At 42.2% G+C, this 21,024-nt stretch overlaps 1 protein-coding gene across 1 annotated transcript; it reads right to left on the minus strand.

Moving 5' to 3' along the window:
- Positions 1-1,319: 1,319 nt before the first annotated feature.
- Positions 1,320-20,601, minus strand: LOC138607876 (sex comb on midleg-like protein 2). Its single transcript, XM_069680531.1, has 15 exons — positions 20,519-20,601; positions 18,456-18,560; positions 17,532-17,606; positions 17,181-17,251; positions 16,408-16,642; positions 13,206-13,294; positions 12,889-13,132; positions 8,278-8,537; positions 8,091-8,184; positions 7,131-7,334; positions 6,871-7,032; positions 5,716-5,844; positions 5,248-5,469; positions 5,005-5,165; positions 1,320-3,687 (listed from the first exon to the last, which is right to left on the minus strand). Exons 2-15 carry the CDS (start codon positions 18,475-18,477, stop codon positions 3,562-3,564), a joined length of 2,094 nt encoding a protein of 697 aa, XP_069536632.1. The 5' UTR covers positions 18,478-18,560; positions 20,519-20,601; the 3' UTR covers positions 1,320-3,561.
- Positions 20,602-21,024: the final 423 nt, after the last annotated feature.

The raw sequence follows: 21,024 nt of genomic DNA on the forward strand, positions 1-21,024 counted from the left end.
TGTCAGTGTATTGATGGTAGAAAGAGAGAGTCTGCTGGTAATAATGTGGCACTGTGACTGCAGATACAAGCAGCCTCATTTCTCCGTTTGTACATGCTGCCATTTAAATTTGACTGATTAGCACAGCTGCATCATCCGTCCACTGTTTGATGAGAGCCTCTGTGTTTAGTCAGATGAACAGTGCTCATGAGATCTTTTATTTTATATGGTTTACATTCATAGTCACGCAAGGACATATAAATATTTTTAAAATTAGTTCATTGCTATATGCTAATGTGTTTAGGCTTAAATGGCACTATTTTATGATTTCTGTCAAAATATGACCTTTAGTTTCCGCTTCACACTCTGTATCTCCCCAGAGACGTCGCCCATTTAGGGTGTAACTTTAACATTTTCCCCTTCTTTTAATAGTTCATGTACCAACTGTTAAAAATATTTTTTATTATTATTATCTATTAATAATATTTTTAACAGTTCATTTGCTACTTTCATTCATATTTTGCAAACAAACGTAGTATAAAAGTAGTTTTTCACATGTTTTGGATACCAATCTAATCTTGTAATCTAATCTCTGAAGTTATTTAGAAACATCTTTTTGTACTTCCCCGTCGCGCTCCTACACGAGCAGCATCCTATCGGCAATGGAAGTTGAGGAAACAGTTGCGAACATTTTGAACAGTGACAATGCAAAGCCTCACTCACTTCTGACACATGATGGCGGTCTGTCCATTCTGACACATCGTGCATCGGCCTTTTACAGACGGGTTAGGAAAATCACATGTCGTATCATCTACAGGCCCGGGGACTTTGGGCTGTTTGATTACTCTTGGAGGTGTTCCAAATATATTTATATGCTTGCCCATTTGTATACTGGTGAATTTATTATGGCTGATGACTTTAGCAAAGGATACACGTGGTCATCCTCACTCATAACTCCTTGGTTCACCTCCTCTCTCCTTGAGATGCATTTTAAGAATTGAAACATCCTTCATGATGGCCGCTAAGATTGATTTCTGGGTCGCAGGCAGGAGGACGAAACGAGACGAGCAGACACGAAATAAAGACATGAGAAATGCCTTCTGGGCTGCGTGTGCCTTCTGGGTTTCCCTCAGCTGGACTCAGTTGATAAACAAACCCAATCAGGCCTGGTTCTGTTCTTGTGCTTGAGAGGCAACATTTCAAAACAAACTGAGACTGATGGGAGTTTGGACCTCCTGATTCTTGTGACTGATGCTTTCAGCTCAAAGCTCTGACGATGAACCGACTGCCTCTTTCTGTGAAGAAATCAGTAAAAACACATCCTTTTGTTTTTTGTAGGTTTATAAAAACAAAAAGAGGAAATACACAACATCATAAACACATATTGTTTATATGATGTGACATGATGGACAAGTGACTTTTTTGAAACACATATTTTCAAGTACTTAAAAGAGGATGCAAGAAGAAGAAGAAGAGGGATATCAACAGCACTTGGATCCCGTGTTGAGTATCGTATGGCACAAAGTCTTTAAAAATCAAGAGTCGGGAATAACAGGAGAAGTTCTGTTAAGTACATTATAAACAGTTTGCTACAAAAGCTTGTACTAACAAAGACCACGTAAACCTGAGAGATGTCGTAGGTAAAGCAAGGCAGAGTCTATTACTGGGAGTATTGGAACTAAAAAGCGCTGCTGCTGTGTTAAGTATTAAAAAGCAGAATGAGATCCACTGTGAAATATTCACCACGTCCCCGTCCACCATTAGCTTCACATTTCTAACTCAATGTATATGATTTCCTTAAAATATTAAAGTTTCTACAAAATGTACATTCTGTCGCTGATATTCATGGTTAAACCCATAAAACTGTACAAATCTGTTTTCATTCCTAACAGTGATCGGAACGGTCAGAAGAGACAACACTGAGGCGGTCGCAGGCAGGCAGGCAGGCAGACCGACGAGCTCGGGCCGTCTGTCCACAGAGCGTTTCCTTCTGAAGCACTACGGCCTTTTTTCAATGAAACGGAGGGTTTGAAACAGCTGGAGGAAAAATCGAGTGTTCAGCATCCGTTTTTTTGCAGCCGAAAAAACGCTGCCTTTTACGAATCTCTGAACTTTTTAGAAACACGCTGGTATAGTCCATATTGCTTTGTTTTAAAGCAACTCATATGCGGTGGGATAGGTCACCCTAATAACCAAGAGAAGCGTGGGGCGCCGGTTGAGCTCAGCGGTTAAATCATGCATTCCGTATACAGAGGCTACGGTCCTCGATGCAGGAGCCCCGGGCTCGACTCCCACCCTCGGCCCTCTGCCGCCCATCATCTCCTCTCTCTCCTCCAACACAATCCTCTGTCCTCTCTCTGGCAATAAAGGCAAAGAGGCCAAAAGTAAAAGAAATGAGGGAGAAGCTTGTTCCGGCTGTCTGTCACAACAAGATGTGTCTGCAAATGATCATAATAGAGAAAGAAAGGAGCTTTTTTGGGAGCATATTGTCTGGAGGCTGCTTCACATAACATCTGTTGGAGGAGGCAGTGATATTCCTTAGTTTCATGACACTGTCAGTTCCTCTCCAGCTGTTGGACGCCTGCAGCCATCTAACGTACGAGGGGCAGCATCCTCCAGTTCTTGCTCACAGTGAAAAAACATCCTCAATCAAACAGATAGAAGCTGGATAAAGAGAGACGCACAGGGTGATTCTGGTTGATGACAAAGGCGGCTGTTAAGACACTGTTGTCATTGAAACGTGGCCCACATGCAGCATGTATTTCATCTGCCAGAAAAAGACGCTCTGTGGACACAGACCCTTACATGATCCAAAATATTACATCAAAACTAAACATAGAAAGCCCTTTGAAATGTCTGTTCGCACTTCCTAAACAATCCGTCTGTTGAAATGGATGAGTTTGATAATGTTTGATAAGAACTGCGTGTGGACCGGTGGGAGGCAACGGAGGGCCCGCTAAGACACAATAATAACACATCGTGCCACACAGCAGACGATGATCCCGCAGGACACTCGAGGGAAACGCGAGCTTCCCATAAAAACGTCAGACTGCAACATGATGCTGACAATGTTCAATAGTAAGTCTGTTGGATGCACCCGCACTGAGGCAAACGTGAAGAGTGAAAACAGCGATACAGAGAGCATCCAGAGTCTCTTGGGGAAGAACATCTGATGGATTTGTGTTTTCAGTATACCAACCCTTCCTTATTAACTGGAAATCGGACAATAATAAAAACATTATATAAGAAGAAACATTCTCCATCTTTGGGGGATCCAAAACCAGGATCAAAAGATTTCATCTCTGTAAAAAAAGTGTGTGCACGTGTGCTGTGCAATGTAAACACTGCAGGGGTCTTTTCCTTTGGGATTTCAGAGAGTCAGAGCTTTTCGTTCACTGATGAGGGGATGAGGTAATGTGTCAGCACTGCACGGCACACTTTCTCCGCTCTGGAAGTCAGGAGGAAGTTGTAACATCAGTCAGAGTAACATGTGGCCTCTCCCCCCCCCGCGGCCCCATGAGTCCGGCTCCGTCAGGGTTTATTGCTCATGGGTCGGGCAGGGACAGAACACACCGGCTGCTCCTACAGCTTCCCTTGTTTCAGTCGATCTATGTGATGGCAGAGCTTCAGTGCGGGCCCCAGTTTCAGGCCCATGTACTTCATGATCATGTCGCTCCGCAGCAGCATCAGAGCTTTCCCGTCGATCTCCTGAGGAAACAAAGAACGGGACTCAGTTTATTAAGAAGTGGTGTAACACTACGAAGCTCATCTGTGAGCTGTCAATGCTAATGTGAACCCAGGTTAATTGCAATAATTAAAGACACTTGCTACAGTAATAACTGCCTCTATCTTGATGTGTTGTTGCAGTGAGGAGAAAGATGAGGCTGATTGTTGTTGTATTCTGACGGGCATTGATTAGATGCATCTCTGCTCAATTAATCGAATATTAATCACAATCACAATTTTGGACTCTCATGATTAAACATGACTGACGTTTAAAATGCTCCGCCCGTAGAAACTCTGCTGTATATCAAATCAAGCGCTCCCTCAACTAACAGTCGCTCCCCCAGGGGGCGATGGAGAGGTTTGGGCTTCACTTTGGGGGAGCTGGCATGTCATGTGATGAGCGCCTATCTTGCAGTGGCAGTTTAGAGTGGAAGAGTAAACAACAGAGACGGTCGGGGAAACTAAAGTCAAATGTCTGGAACAGAAGACGAAGAGCTGGCCCCCTGAAACGGCTCGTTATCGCTTGTTTGGAGGTGTTTCAGGTTTAGGGCGAGTGATGTTAAGAAGAAACAATAGCAATCAGCAAAGAGCTCATGAAACCTGCGTCTGCGCTGCAAAGCAGCACGACTAACTTGTTGAAGCAGCTGAAAAAACAGCACAAAGTGCAGCATGATGAGTGTGTGAAGGCCGAGAGGAAGAACGAGCTGCTCCCCGTCCTCCAGCGTCAAGTCAGACATCTAGAACAGCGACGCCGTACAGAGACACCGTATCCACCCAACTCCCAAAGACACACTGAAATTACCCATGCAATCGCATTCCATTACCATGCACTCTAATTAACATCTTGCCTCTAGGAGATGTATCTAATTCAGGTAAAGAACTTAATTATAAGTCTTAGTTTGATGTCAAATTTGTACATGAGCAGGAAAGTATCAAAAATAGGACTGAAAGGATCGCTCTGTTTATGGAAGATAAATGAAGATAAGATAATTCTTTAACCCAGAGGGGACATTCAGCTGTTGCAACAGCACCAGACAAAGTAGTGGGAAGGTAAATACACAGAGAAATACATCTGAAAGCCCAGTAAAAAAATGTTGTCTCTAAAACTAATAAATAATCATGATCTCAATATTGATCAAAATAATCGTGATTATCATTTTGGCCATAATCGGGCAGCCCTACAGGCTGTGATCAGGCTTTTTGTAATGAGAGAACAAATGTTTGCAGAGCAGTTGCTGAAACTATATTAAGTCATAAACTCTCATGGTCCTGTTCCAAACATTTAAGAAGTTAACTCACATGTTTTCTGAACAGTTCGGCGTGAGGAGCTAACGCTGTCGGATCAGCGTCCCTCACAAACTGCATCACCTCCTCGATGGACCAGGAGGACGGGTTCTTGTTGGGCAGCTTCAGACTCTCCCGCTCTGACCCGAGAGCCTCAGGACCTGTGGTGGAGCTGGCTGCTGACGGAGAACAACACACACGTTAAACATGTGCAGCAGTCAGTTTATTAAAGTCTACTTCCACAGACTGTTACTGCACCTTCGACTCGTCTGAGCGGCGGCGTGGAGCTGAGCTCTGCGGGGTTGGAGGAGTGGCGGCGCATGGCTGTGGCGCTCCCGGCGTGGTAGAGGCTGCTGGCCTGAGAGTGGTACTCTGAGGAGCTGCGCGCCATCTGGGGTCGGGGGGTCATGGAGTTAGAGGCCGAGTCCATGTAGCGCTGCTCCTTTATGTGGCCGTTCTCTTCATGAGGCAGGGTCTCTGCTGGAGAGAGACAAACACAACTCCCATTCAACTGTCGTCCTTTAAAAGCTTTGAGAATGTCCAACACATACACACGTGAGAGGGAGGTAACAATGACATAACGTTGATTTACAGGCTGGTTTTAAAATGCAATGAGGCCAAATTTAACAGCACAGATAGCACAAATAAAGAAGAAGGATTCATTGAGGTAGTTTTGTGTTTGAGTACAAAGAGTAATATAATAAATGTCTGCAAAGTGAGCCGTACCTTCTGACGGATGAGCTTCAGTACGTAAGTGTTTGGGTGACAGAGGAGCCGCGTACGGAGGGGAGACTCCAGAGAGACTCCGTTTACCTCCCCGAGCCAGAGACGGAACGTCCAGCGCCTCCTCTTTCACTGAAACACACAAACATGGAACACGTCTTGTATGTGCACGCAACACAGAGACACACAGATATGAATCTTTAATTGCTGTCGGGGCTGGTATCTTCCCTTGGAACTCTAGTCATCTGTAACATTTGCGAAGGTCTCCACCCTAATCTGACGTGTTAGGTAATTTGTAAAGTGAAAATTTTGCTACAAATTACTTATTTTCAAACAAATGTTGAACAAATTTCCCAGCTTATAATTATAGAAGCTGCACAGGCAATTATAAATAAAAGATTTGAGGACATTTTGTGCATTATGTTCAGAGCGTTCATCTCACTGTTGAGGAATAAAGGAGTCTGGGACTCCAGGGTCTGGGACAGAAGTGTATTCTGTTGCACTGTTCTGACCTGTTTTTATATTTTACTCTGTTTCGTATTCTGTATTTTCATAATGCTCAGTTTTTATGCTTCTGCCTTTGTTTGATAGGACAGCTGAAGATAGACAGGATATACGGTGAGCAGAGAGTGGGGGGTGACATGCACCAAATGATCAGCAGATCGGGAGTCGAACCTGCGAGAACTGTAGCCTCTGTACACGGGGCGCCTGCTCTACCAACTGAGCTAAAGCAGCGCCCCATAATGCTCTGTTAATGCTGCGTAAAGTACTTTGACTTGCTCTATGTATGAATGCTGCTATAAATAAACTTGCCACTGCACAGAACTGAGACAGACTTGCAGAAAAGAAAATTCAAATCCATCAGGAGTGAAATCTTGAAACACGTTAGGCAGCTTGACGTAAGGAACATTTTTAATTTACAAACAGCTGAACAGAAATGACGTCGTAGCCGGGTTATATTAGCGTTAGGAGGCTGAGCTTTAACATCGTAATTGGGGGTACATTTCAGTAAATCTTCAGACCTCACTTATCCTCGGCTGATGTGTGCAAAGAACACAGACACGTGGGTCAGTTTCTCTCGTGAGAGCAGCAGGTAATACTGTTACAGTGTGTTTTGGGTTTAACAGAGCTGTGATGTGTCCTGAATGCAGACTTCACCTGACTTGGTCCTGTCGTACGCAGTGAAGTGGCTGAACGGCTGGCTGCTGAACAGGTTGTCACACTGCAGATGGCGACACATCGTCTCCAAGAACCGCAGCACAAAGGAAGCACTGGAGGCTGCTGGGAGTTTGACCACGCGGACCCCACCATCTGTTCTCACTGGGGGGAGGGACAACATGTTTGATGGTCCATTATGACACTACTTTATGAGCCTGATATTCAACTCCATTATAAGAAGGATGATTTCAAGAACCTACCTCTGACGACCTCTCCTCCTCCTGCGTGAGTCTGCAGAGCGCTGAGCAGCACCTTAGGCTGGTACGCACAGTCTATACATGACTGGACCACCTGCTGGAGCACTGCATTCACTGGACCCGGGCCAAAGTGGTCCGGCAGACGCTGCATCTGCTTCCTGTCCAGGTGGTGGCCGCAGTTTCCGTGCTTGTTCACGTACACACACACTGGAACAACACACACAAGAAACACGGTGAATATACATAAACTTCTGCTTTAATTGAGTGTAAAACATGCAATCGTCTAAAGGAGAGTTCCAGTATTTTTAATTCTGGGACCTATTTTTGGAATTGCTCCAGTAGATTGCTTCAGCCGGCAGCCAAGAACCAGGCTGTAAAGGCTCTAACATTTAAAAAAAGAAGGATGGCTTCACAGGAAGACATTTTGTTAAGATGTTTATTGTAACCGCTGTTTCTGGATGAATTAAAACTCCACTGACAAAAACAGTTATTGTACCTTTAAAGAGTTTTTTGTTTTACAGAATCTTGTGTTGGATCCCATTAAATCGGGGTGGGAATCGCAGGGTAACTCACGATACATCACGATCACAGGGCGGACACATAGAGACAACCTTTCACGCTCACACTCACACCTACGGGCAATTTAAAGTCACCACTGAACCTAACGAGCATGTCTTTGAAACTGTGGGAGGAAGCCGGAGTACCCGGAGGGAACCCACGCATGCACGGGGAGAACATGCAGACTCCACACTGAGAGGCGCTCTACATCTGAACAAGGAACCTTTTAGCTGCAACCCTTGGACTTATTTTAATGAGCAATTAGGACCCAAGGATTATGTTACAGCCATTACAGGAGAAGCAATCTAGAAGAACTGTTCTAAAACTTTTTGCACTTATTTGTCATTAAGGCCCCAAAATATGATAAACGGTTAATAACCCTTAAATGGTGGAAACAATCCTGACCTGTTGAAACCACTGAGTTGTGGCTGGCGGGGCTTTCTTGAGGGACCTGGATGCTGGGCAGCTGAGCTGGGCTCTGCAGAATCTTAGACTTTCTCTGAAACACATAGAAGGATTTGCAGATTAACTTTAAGTTTACCTGAAAAGAAGGTTTGTCCGACATTTAAATATCTAGAAGCGTTTTGCTCACCTTGCTCCCAGGTTTGGGGCCTCTCTTCTTGTGGGGCCGGGGGACCAGCTGCGTGTTTTCAGGTACAGTCCCGTTTTGAGCGGCCTCGGCCACAGCTTTGAGCAGAGCGATGGTCTCGCTCTTGGGCCGGCGGCCTCTCACGCCCTTCCTGACAGGCAGGGGGGGCAGAGGGTTGGGGAGTCTGTAGGGGGACTGCATGGAGCGTCTGTTGGGCTTGGAGGGGGACGCTGGGAGAATCTGCAGGCTCTTTGGCAGAGTAACTGTAATAACAGCAGACAACAGAGATGATATTAAAAACTGAGCCACCGCACAGGAAACTCATAAGGAAGGAGAACTCATCTGCACAGCTGGAACTAATGGATTCTGCTGCAGCCTGAAACAACTTTTCCTTCAAGGCAACACAGCGAAGAAAAACTTAATGATCTACGATTCAGAACAAGAGTCGAGGAGGCTGGTTAGGCAGGCTATAAACTTCAAAAACCTGATCAAAATGACCCCTCAGTACTTTTAGTTTGCAAGGTTTTTTGCATATATATCTGCAGAGGTCTCCTCCTCTTCAAAACAAACAGACAAGGTAAAAACTGTCCAAACACTGAACACATGTGAAGATCCATGTCTCTCCTAAACTTATAGTCAGGGATTCTGGGGCTGCAGTGTGAGCTAAAGCTGCTACCCACTGGTGAAGAAACCCGCTAACACTAAGCTTTTTTGCTTAATGGGAAAGTTTACATTCGGCAATCAGACCCGGGTCTAATGACTCTGCAGTAGACCCGGGTAATTATCGCCTCGGCCCCGTGTCAACACGCTAATCTCCGCCCCCTTTCCGGCGCGTTGCTATGCTCCGTCTTTAACTTCTGCGACTCCTCGTCATCTCAGCTACAAACTCCGCCCGTCTCCGTCCGAGCAGCGCTCGAACATCGTTCCAGATTTGTCTGCGCCGAGTTTGATAAACAGACTGAATGAGTGATAGATACAATAAAGACCTAACCACCGTAACATCTTCACTGTTTACTAATGAAGTTTCGGGCGCGTTTGTGACGTCAGACGGCGATGCAGCAGAAAAGAGACCGACAGGAGGATACTTCACTGGCAATGGGAAAAGAGACAATCAGCATCTTTAAGCGGGTCTTCCCGGGTCTAAAAAAGCCTGCATCAACATGCTAAATTTAGGTGGGAAAGAGGTTTAACATTAGCTCACTAGCGGACTAAAATCATTTAACTAATTAAACGATACAATTAACATTAAAACGGAGTGATTTGATATATGCCTGAGAGGTTGTGTGATTCTGTGAGACTCATGCAGGCTGATTGAGAAGTTTGGTGTGGAGCTGAACTACAATAATAGTCAAAGCTTTTTATTGAATGATCAAATCAGGAACGTCAGGTACGGCCCTACAAATAAAGACGTAAAAGAAAAAACATAAATAGACCCACTGCTTCCACAGACTTTGCACAGACTATGCAGAGAAGAGAAGGAATGAAAATGAAGAAATATCTGCATCTTGCCTCTTCACTGAGAAGCCTCTCCTGGATAATTAGAGAGACAAATTGTGTGTCATTATCTCTTGACCCAGTGACCTCCACAGCGCGCTGTTCTGCTGTGACAGGCTGGGATTAGAATCAAAGTAAAGAGATGTTCTCTGCCAGTCTGGGATTGGACAGGGGGAAGCTCATTACTGGAGATAACAGGGGAAGTGATCCAATTATGGATTTTAAAAGCATCTGAAAAAGCTGAACTGAAACACTCAATAGATTAATAGTGAAGCAGTTTGGTTCATTACTTTAATAAATGTAACAGTGTAGATAAGATGACGAATTTGATCCGGATAGATACGATCGCTATGAGCCGTAAAAATCTTAAATGGCACATCAAACCTCTCCGACCGCGGAAGATGGGAATCCCCACTTCAGCCACTTTTATTCTTATAATGTATGCACTGTGAATCCTGGTTCTCTTTACAAACAACAAAGCAGCCTACAGCCAAGACCAGAAACAGAGTAAAAGTGTAACTCACCACGCTGACAGGAAAAACATCTACGCTGACTCATTCCCACACAAAGCAGCAAACAGCCCCCTGACTCAGCTAGTAAATAAAAGCTCTGTTTGTGTATGAACTCAACGATTCCCACACATTAAGAGTCAGACAATAAATCTTCCTCCAAAACTCAACACCCGCTCAAAACAAAGAGGAGTCAGAGGAGGCTGACTGATCAGCATCAGACGGGGGAGGAGAGGAGAGAGTGGGGCGGTATGTTCCCTCCCACCTTCTCATGCTGTGTCAGAGCTCATACATGAAAACTAAAGTATGTGTGGTCTTCTGTGATATTATTTAAGCATTCTTTGGTTGATAATCTTCTCCTTTCCTTCCACCGTCTTGTATACAGAGTCTGAACTGAGCAGCGTTCATGTAAATATATTGACGTAAAGAACATAAATCCACATGGTTCACCCCGTCCTTCCACCCAAACACAGCGACACGCAAACACACCAAAAGGACTCCACGGCATATCTGCAGAGCTTCACATCCAATACACAGCACGTCTGCTGTGACTGTCTGAATGTAGCCACAGTTTATCAAGAGTTTAAATGGTGAAAACGTTGCATTATCTTGGTGCTAAGCAACCATCAAAGAGCAGCCACTGCAGAAGAGAAATCCTCATCCAACCAAAACACACATCGTGGAATCTGGGAGAGTATTACTGAAAACGTGATTTAAACAGATTAATTCAGTTTATTATAATTGATAAATGTGCAGAAATTTTAGTGAAAGTGACAACACTAAAACCAGAGCCTACTTGTCTGTCCTGGAGTGTCTTCAAATACTTCCTGCACAAATATTACCAGATAAATGCAGAGTGTTTTAATGTACATATATACAATTAACACCATGTTTTTAAATTTTTATTTAGGACTTTTAAGTCTTTTTCTTCAAACAAACCCCCCTCCTACTTCTACCACACTTGGTTCAGAGGCTCCGACACCTGCATGAAAAACTAGAGAGAGTTCAGGTGGAGCGACCTGTGGGCTGCAGTTGGGTTACTTATACGGTATGTCATCATACTATGTCATTTCATTAACAGCGGTGTTCAAATGTATGTTTCATCAGCGTGACGAGCGCAGTGAATGGACCTTTCACCGTGTGTGCTCTGCAGGTTTATCCACTAAAAGTCTGCAGCACGTCCTGTCTGTGAATGTCTGTTTATGTGGCCACAGCATTAAGAGCACCGGGACGAGGTGCTGCTGATAACAGGAATACACTCACTGAAAGTCTTCCAGCTGACACGATCTGTGACAGTAGCAGAAGTGTTGCGTGCTTGTTTACAATTTACAGGCAGGTGACATACACACACACACACACACACACACACACACACACACACACACACACACACACACACACACACACACTGGTGACTCTGCAGCACAGCGGTCGGTTCACTCTGTGCTCTGGTGAAGAGCTGCGCTTGTGATATCAGACGGACTTTTTCTGTAAATAAGTCAAAAACCAGAAAATGGCGAGTTTTCGTTTTGCACCAAGCGACAGTAAAGTAGCCGCTCGACGTGTTTCAGTTTATTTGCCTCACAATCACATGTCCTGTGACTATTGCACATGTGCATATCGCAAACGCAATGGTTAAACGACTTATCATTCAGCCCTACTTCCTTTCCCTAAAACCAGTACAACCAATGCTCAATGGTTATGCAAATCAAAAAACAATAAAAAATGAAACAATAGAAATTTAAGTCTGGCGCCAGTTTAGCTCAGCGGTTAAATCACCAGCCATATCCTGAGGCTATAGTCCTCTATGCGGCGGGTTCGACTCCCGCCCTCGGCCCTTTGCCACGTGTCGCCCCCCCCCTCTCTGCCCCTGCCTCAAACACGATCCACTGTCCTCTCTCAAAAAAGGCCAAAAATAAGTTTTTTCATCAACTTTTGCAAAATAAACACAAAACATTTTGATGTGGAAACATAAACAGATATTTCTTAACACTCCATAAGTTTTATGTGCATTTTTGTCTTTTTGAGATAAGCTCATTTTTATGAGCATAAACAGTTTGATAGATTCGTCTGCAATAAAACGACGTCCCCCGTGCATACTTTGGTATGATCCAGGAGTATTCTTAGATGCTTTATATCCCTAAAACCTGTATAACCGTCTGGTTATGTAAGGCAATTAACCATAATGACTTAAAAAAGTGTCACAATTGTGCCATAAATATAATTAGAAGTTCTGCCTCAGGGTTGTATGCCTTCACCAACTGCCAAAGTTGCACTAAACATGTATCTGTATTTCCCACTGTATGACAGAGTGAGGATACATTTAAAACATCACATTTATAACAAAACAACAGTATAAGAAGATCAGGAGGTAGAATGCTTCCTTTGACTGTACGTCCAGGTTTTGTTCAAGATCAGGGGATATCAGGTGATGTATATTCAACCACACTGACAAGAACAAACGATTCATCACATCTGTCATTATATTTTTCCATCTGTGTTTGCAGTTTCCCGAAAGGTGTATTAATGAGGACGCATGAAACACTGATCACAAACAGCATCACATGTTGTATGTGCAGACTTGTGCTGCCCCCTACAGGTCAACACTCACCACTGTTGCCTGGAGGCTGGAGGCTGTGCTTAGTGAGGGAGCACCAGCCCACAGGGAAGATGTCCCGGGAGTCGTACTTGCACCAGTAATCGAAGGCCCCCCGCCAGCCGTCGAACATGATGAAGACCTCGTCGCCTTTCACCTCTCCGATGGTGGCCGGACAGATGAGGTACGGGTTCTTCTTGTCCACGGCCTCCAGCTTCATGCCTGGCTTAAAGTTGTTCTGTGTCGGCCTCAGAGGCTCCTGGAAATGAGTTTGAATATTATAAACTATCTTTACAGTCATAATTAAGTTGTACTTGTGAAGCAGGACGTACCTTTTTAAAGGCTGTTGCAGGGGCCATCTCTGCTCCATTTAGAGTTCTCAGAAGAAACATGGGCCACGAGGAGGCGTTCATCCGAAACCCTGGAGGACAAATGTTCTTACATTAAAAACTTAAGTTAGTGAAGCTTTATCAGAATACAAACCTTTTTTTTTCATTGATACAAACCCAATGTTGATTGAACAAGAACACTTTTCAACCATTTTTAAACCAGCTAAAACACAGTTACATCCCCAACATGTCACAAAACACAATTCTGCTTTATAATTTTGACAATTTGTTTATTTTAGCGTGCAAGATCATTTTGCAGCGGTGGGTTAAATCCGGTCAACACAAAGACGTAATTTCAACACATTTCATTTTTCATACAAAAATCAAAAACACAGCGCTTTATGGGCTGTGTGATGTTCACAAGAAGGTTTAGAGACATTGTAAAGAGAGCTGTTTGAAACTTTCCCCACAGAAGAAGAAAAAGAAGGCCGAGCATGTGCAGGTACTTCGGCTGTGCAGCTCTGACTATGAAGGCAGAACGACTCCTGGATGCTGACGTAGGTGAGTAATACCTGACGGAGAGATGAGTCCTCAGAGACCTCGGTAGATGACCGTGATGAGTGCTGGTCTTGAATGCAGCTCTTGAGAGTTCGAATCCATCTCCTCTCATGTTTGCAATATTTTCTTCATGGTGACTGTGACGCACTGCTCACTTATGTAATCATTTTAGCCGCTAAATGTATTTGAGATGCAACTTTAAAAACGCAGATAACACAGCTCCGGAAATTAAGAGACCAATGCAAAAATCAGTTTTTCCTCTGGTTCTAATATTTATATGTTTGTGTTTGTGTAAAATGAACTTTTGTTTTATTGAAAATAACATTTCTCCTCCTTCAGATCAATTCTCCTTTCGGTCTTTTATTTGCATAAAATGACGACTGGTTAAGAAAAACCAAAAGATGTTTTCAGAGCTCGAATAATGCAAAGAAAACAAGTTCATATTTAAACAACAGAATGTTTTCACTCAGGAAGAGTTCACAGATCAATATCTGAATAACCTGGTTTTTAATCTCAGCTCTCATGCATCTCTGCATGCTCTCCTCCAGTCTGTCACAGTGCTGCTGGGTGACGTTCGGCCGCTCTCGGAGCAGCTCGGCTTTGTTCGATTGCTTGTGACCGTCCGTCTTCCTCTTGATCACATTCAGGAGGTTTTAATGGGTTCACATCTGGATTAGGGCGGCCGTGACATGAAGAGAGAGACGCTGATTTAAGGAACATTTGGAGTCGGCTCTTGTTTTTTCCAGAGCTGTACTTGTGTGAATGTGTGATCAATCTTGTGAGAGAGGAAGAATACCTGATGAAATCTGATCCAAACAAAAGGTTTAATCAACGTCTTCAGAGAGTCGGTGAAAAAACTTTCACTTCTCAACCAGTTTTCTTTTTAACGGTGGCCATAGTCGGTTCAAGTCTTTTAATTATACTAAAGTAGAAACAAATCCATTTTGAACTGCAGGACGGTTTATCATTTCTAATCTACATCTTTGCACACAAATCTACTGGGTGTACACAACAGTTTCCTCTTACTATTCTAAATATTTATTACAAAAATATAAACGACGGTTCGCCGATGTCTACATAATTTGCATATGACCATACGATGATGATGATGTCCTGCAATGTTGTACTATACACAGAAAAACAGGCAGCAACAGCATGGCAGGCTGTAAACTTTAAGCACGAAGACGTCAGCACTCACAGTAAAGTTTCTAACTTCTAATGAACGCGTTTCAGCACCTGGCCGGGCGTTTGAAAAAGGTGTCACACACTTGTTTGTTTTTCATTAAAAGTTAGAAACTTCACTGCGAGTGCTGACGTCTCTGTGCTTACAGTATTACCTTCAAGTTGGCACTGATAACGTTTGAAAAGTTTTTGTGTTGAGCACGCCAGCTCTTGCTTTGTTTAGGCTGTAAACTTAAAAAAAAAACAGGTCTCAGAAACCATAAAGTACAAAATAAATTGTTATGTAAGCAAAGAGCAGCGTCACTCCCGTCCCATTGATGACTCATTGAAGTTGGCTAAATCACTTTTGAACGCTACACTGGAAATCTAACGTCACACCCTGCTCTCATGCCGTCCACAGTGATTGACTCTGTCAGCAGACGCTTTGAGGTGCGCTTGGATTTTTCTACCTGAATGTGTTTTTACTCTCTCTGACTTTGTGGTTATTCTTTCATCAGAGAAGACAAAGGAAACAAAAACAATCACGAGACTCGTCTGGGCTGATTTAGGAGTTAAGTGGAGCACTGACTCAACAGTATAAAACACAGGAATGATTCTCAGGAGGAGAATCATCAGGATCACTTCTGTCATCATCAAGTGACTAGAAACAGATTGTGCAAACTTTGTGTCATAACGATGATAATCATCATAATAATTAATGCCTGTACGGAAATTGTCTTTGACTTCCTCATAGCAAGAGATTCTACAGCTATTATTTACACATCACTTTTATCAGCCTCCTTTCTTTCTTCTTTTATTGTTGCTGCTGTTTCATAACTGCGGTTCGGCAGACAGGTGCAAAGAAAGGAAGCAGTGATGTCATGTCTATAAAAAGACACCTGCATGTAAAAACAGAATCTGTATCTGAGAGGGGAGAGATTCTGGTATTTGAGGTGTTCTGGTTTCTGTTTGTGGACGTATAGACCCAACATGTTTGAAGAGGCTTTGGTTGTGTGCAGGAACAAAACAAAAGAGGTCAGAGGTCGCATTGTTACGCATCGACTACGATCTGACGATCATTCAGCTTTTTATTAACTTCTTAAATAACTATCTGCATTCTTTGGCAGAACACTGGTCGGCTTTAATGCCAAGTATATATTAATATATATGTAGAGAGAGAGAGAGAGCCAGTAAATAGGAGTAACCTACTGTGAAGAAAGTTAAATAAAATAATCAATAAAAATAAAAAGAATAGTTTGTAAACTTTGTACAATATATCTATTTGCAGTATAAAAAAAAGAGATGAAACAAAGACGAGTGCAAGAAGGAAGACATCTTGGTCCAGTTATCTGCGTATCCGCTGGTTAAACCTTCAGCCAAGAAATACTGTCTCTCAACTGAAGGCTAAATCTTTGAGCTGAGGGCGTCACAGTTTGGTCGAGATCGCACAAGTTTAATTTTGATAAACAAGTTTATTTTCTCTTACCCAGCGGTGGCTGCAGCATGTCTCCGTTCTTCTCACAGGTGCCGATAGGCTGAATATCAGACGAGTCCACCAGCCTCCAGAAGTCGTTGCTGTTGTCACTTCCGTCCAGACGGAGACGCAGACGAACACCAGTTAAACCCATCACTGTGGCAATGCAGACGGAGGTGGAATTTCGGGGGTCATGAGCTTCGAGCTTCATTCCAACCTTGAAGTCGTTGGAGGGTGGAACTCTGGCCTGCAGATGTAGGAAAAACAGCACTTCTGTTTTTCCACCGCACATTATTTAATCATCATATAGCTCTACCCAGGCTTAAACAATCTCTTCTGACTGTTAGTTAAAAAGAATAGCTGTTTGCTAATTTGGTTAAACGTTATGCAAGTTGTGCAAAAAAGACAAGTATGATGTATGTGGTTAGTCTTAAATAAAGAACTTCTTGGTGATAGGACTCCAGTTGGTACTGCTGGCAGCAACTCATAGAAACATGGTTTATTATGCACACACCTTAAAGCACATCATTAACTCGAGTGTAAACTTTAAGCTTCTCTGATCTATAAACTGTTCTCAAAAGTGATGACAAAATATGCTAATTCAGTTTGGACTTGTGCAAAGCAGACGTAACTAAAAACCATAAACACGGTGTTATGCAAGATTAAAGTTCTGCAAATTCTCACCTAATTACTTAACATTTACAGTGAAGTCTAAGACTGAGTCCATCACTAGGAGACTGGCCCTTGGTAAATATAAAGCAGCCCAATAATCCAGGAGGACGTACCTGCCGAAAACAGCTCGGTGGAGCCGGTATAGCTGACGTTTCTTTCAGGTACTCTTCCCAGCTGAAAGCATCTAAAATGAAAATAAAACAAAAGTTAATGTTTTAACTGTAAAGAAAAAATGTTGAATGCAACCTGTTCAATCTTTTGCTAAAAGAAACACATAAAATACAATAATGCTCAAGCTGAATGTTAAAACATCAACAGCCAAGTGTTGCTAATTGTTGTCTTTTCACACATGCTGGAAATCTCTGAGAAAGTCTGTTGTTGAGCCGAAGCTGATCATGTAAACACTGTAAACACAAGTTATCTGAGTGAATAAGACACACAAATCAACATTTTTCTAAGTTCACCTTTAGCAGCTGCAGGTGTTGTACCTGCTGGTGGAACTGTCCTTCCCAGCTTCTCTTTTTTGCCGTCTTTTTGATCTGTTACAAACGATATGAATGACACGTCTCATGTGAGATTTACACAAAAATAACAGTCTGGACACTATATTAAATACTGATTTCTGAGGGCGCTAATGTAAAACATTAAATAAAATACTAACACAAATGCCGCGCAAAAGCCTTGATAAAGAACTCTGAAATGAAGCTGTATAATGTCACGCTATAAATGTCCTGCAGTCCCATTTTACACCCACACAGGTGTTTTTCCCTACGGCGCCTGATTAGAGCTCTTCTCAGACTTGAACTCGTCCACACGAGACATTTCTTAGAACTGAAAACTTTTTTAAATGACCTCTAAGGTGGAGATATCTAAAAACTGTGAGGACAAAATGAAAAACGACGAAGCAGACACCAACTTTCATTTTGTCTTCTACATGAGTCACTTGTGTGCAACTGTATTAAATCATTGGCAGTATAAATAAAAAAATCCCTGGTCTCTCTTTTTCACACTGCTGCTTAGTTTGTAGTATTTTCTGCAACTAAGCAACCGACAAACTTCCTGTTTACATCGGCACGTGTCCAGTGTAACTAAACAGTCGTTGTGTATGGATAGTTAAATGCGATTTCAGGGTGTATCAGATTACTTCTGATATGCTGCTAAAACACTTGTCTAGATGGAGATTTACCTTGTAGTCAAATATAAATCGCAAAGGAATACTCATAACTTGATTGTTTGATTCTCCATTACTTGTGTTTAATAAAACCTTTTAGCTGTCAAATTAAGAGCAAATCAGCACTTTTATTCTAGGCAATTTTGCAATAAAAAAAATAAACCTTTGAATTCATAAGCAATGTCTTTTCAAGTATATATGAATGAGCTTTCTTCACCTTTTATCGGAGTCTTTCCCATTGTGCCTGATGACCAATGGTGACACTTCTATGATGACGACCAATGGTGACCAAGTGATTCTTCTGTGTCCACGTAGTTTCGTTCTTAAAATACCAAAGAATGAAAAGTGTCAAGAGGAAATGCCGAAAACACAGAAACTAGTTCCAAAGAGATTCATTAGATCAATCTGACCCCCCCGAAAAAAACACTAAAACATTGTAGATGTGAAATTTCTTTGAGTCTGTACCAAACAAATTTGTCGATTTTGCTTGATTAATTAACAGCCCGTATTTATCATCCCCATATGTAAAGTTTGGCATTGCTAAACAACTTCATGTTCATTTACAGTTCTGTTAATCAAAGTACACACACAGCACTCTAGCACTCATAAAGCTAATCATGTGGACAACTAAGGGCTGGGCAATATGACAATATATATTGTTAAAACAATGTGAAACTGTCTATCGTGTTTGTTGTTCTATATCGTCTCTATCGTGATGTCGCAAAACCAGCAGCTGAACTGCTTTACGGCTATTTTTACGTCATTTTGACAATGTTTTACATTCTTATCCTTGCACGTGGGAGTGAACCTGGAGCGAACCATAGAGGGAGGCGCTGTTTATTAACATGGACATTAACGTGCAGAAAAGGACTTCGGCTCAGCCCAAGCGAAAACACAAACTCAGTAGTTTTTATTTGTCAAGTATTTAATTCACACAGGATTTTCCAAAAATAGGCGTTATCATGTGGTAATTTCATATGGACTAATTATTGGTTAAACTACCAGACACCATGATATATCATGTCATATAGTTATCGAAATATGAAAGATCGTGATACAGGATTTTGGCCATATTGCCCAGCCCTGTGGACAACAGAGATTTTCTTTACAAATTCTCAAATAGCACAATAGTTGTTTCTTGCAATAACTTGTGTTACTTATTTTCTTCATAATACCTGCTACTTTGTCATGTCTAAATTTACTTAATGCTAACTTTATTCATTTTGATTTAGTTTGAAAGTAAAAAAGGAGCCAACACTGAAAACAACTAGCAACAGCAGAGAGCTAAAGGACCCCCGACGGTAACATGGTGCTGCTGTTAGCTAAAGGAAAATATAAATCATATCAGAAACTCTTTCATGTACAGTAGTCTGGTATTCCTGTAATGGACACTCCCACAGAGTCAGGAAGCCTGCAACATGGTGTTTTTTTTCATGAGGTTAACAGTAAAACGACAGTCGTTTTGGGTGTTGAGTGGGACAGCCCGTGTGACACTGTGTCTAACTTACTGTACATTCCCTCTGATCTATGTATTCAACTGGAATGTTGCCATTTCATCAGAACACTTTTTGACATTCACACTTATGAAATAGCACCACAGTAACACTATTTACAGTCGCTGAACATCGACATGTGTACGAGGAATACAGGACTTAATGTCTTTAACGTCACGTGACCGTTTACAGTAAAAACAAGCTAACTCATTAATGGAAAAGTAGCCATTATAATGAAGGTAACGTTACCGCTCTATGAGCCACTTTACCGTTAAATTAATGGATATAGTTGTTCGCTGCTACAATATCTATCATTATAACTTAATACATTGTTGTTAGACAATTATATGCACACTTTCCACAATTTTTCCCACCTCCTCCTATTAACGTTATCTTTTAGACTGGTTATGTCATCTCCCATTAGCCTTCTAATGTTAACTTAGCTGGTAACCGCTAGCTAAATACAGATAAAGGTGTAATGAAAATGTACTTTCTAGCAGTTTTTTCCTGTAAATATCGCGTCTTTACACCCAGACGGCGTTTATAATGTGTAACAATAAAGCTATTCGCTTTCAGGTAATAGTCTGGACCCAATGTTGACAACTGGGACTGCTTGATTTGCTAGCTACCACTGCTGGCTAATAACTAGGCTGGCTAACCTTAGCGTTAACCCTCTGAGAGCAGTTTCTTCCATAATATCGAGGAAAATCACACATAACCAGGCTAATGTAGCTTCATCAGACATTCTCCCGAAACTCTATAATATTTAATCTGAGGAAAAACTTACGAGAGCCGTCTTTTTTCGAGTGAAGATGCACACACTTTTCTCTAATCGTCAGCTGCCATTTTTTCACGAATGTAGTGTATGCTTACACGCATGTAATTTATGCCGAAGATGGTATCGTGAGACGAGGACAAACAAGCGAAACAGAGAGGCAGGCTGGAGGTGCGGAGCAATAGGCCAATTAATGCGCATGATACTCACACTAACAGCCAATCAGGAAAGGGTTTACTAATTTTATCCAATCAGCGCCTTGAGTACTCGGTCGGTGATTTTGGCTTCTAGAAAGTAACACTAGTTAGCCATCTTCACTTTCTCTCATCTTTACGGGGTCTTTCTCATGCGTCTCCTGCTTTGGTTCAAAACTGATGAAATTCACAGTTAATGTCATGTAATTTAATTTTTCCTTATGTTGAAAAAGAAAGAAACAAATACAGATTTAATTTGAACTAGACTACACATTTAACTTATTTGAGTAATGTGAGTTAAACTTATTCATCAGTGTACAATAT

This window comes from Semicossyphus pulcher, unplaced genomic scaffold (genome assembly GCF_022749685.1).
Source record: "Semicossyphus pulcher isolate SPU_LCO1_2020_fin unplaced genomic scaffold, fSemPul1.0.p SCAF_4, whole genome shotgun sequence".
Taxonomy (NCBI): Eukaryota; Metazoa; Chordata; class Actinopteri; order Labriformes; family Labridae; genus Semicossyphus; species Semicossyphus pulcher.

Bases quoted from the DNA above. Each gene is read 5' to 3' on its own strand.
- LOC138607876 (XM_069680531.1), bottom strand. From the start codon at position 18,477: ATGGGAAAGACTCCGATAAAAG. The intron at 17,607-18,455 runs GTGAAGAAAGCT...CGTTTGTAACAG, and splicing joins GGGAAAGACTCCGATAAAAG to ATCAAAAAGACGGCAAAAAA. The intron at 13,133-13,205 runs GTACGTCCTGCT...ACTCATTTCCAG, and splicing joins CTGCAACAGCCTTTAAAAAG to GAGCCTCTGAGGCCGACACA.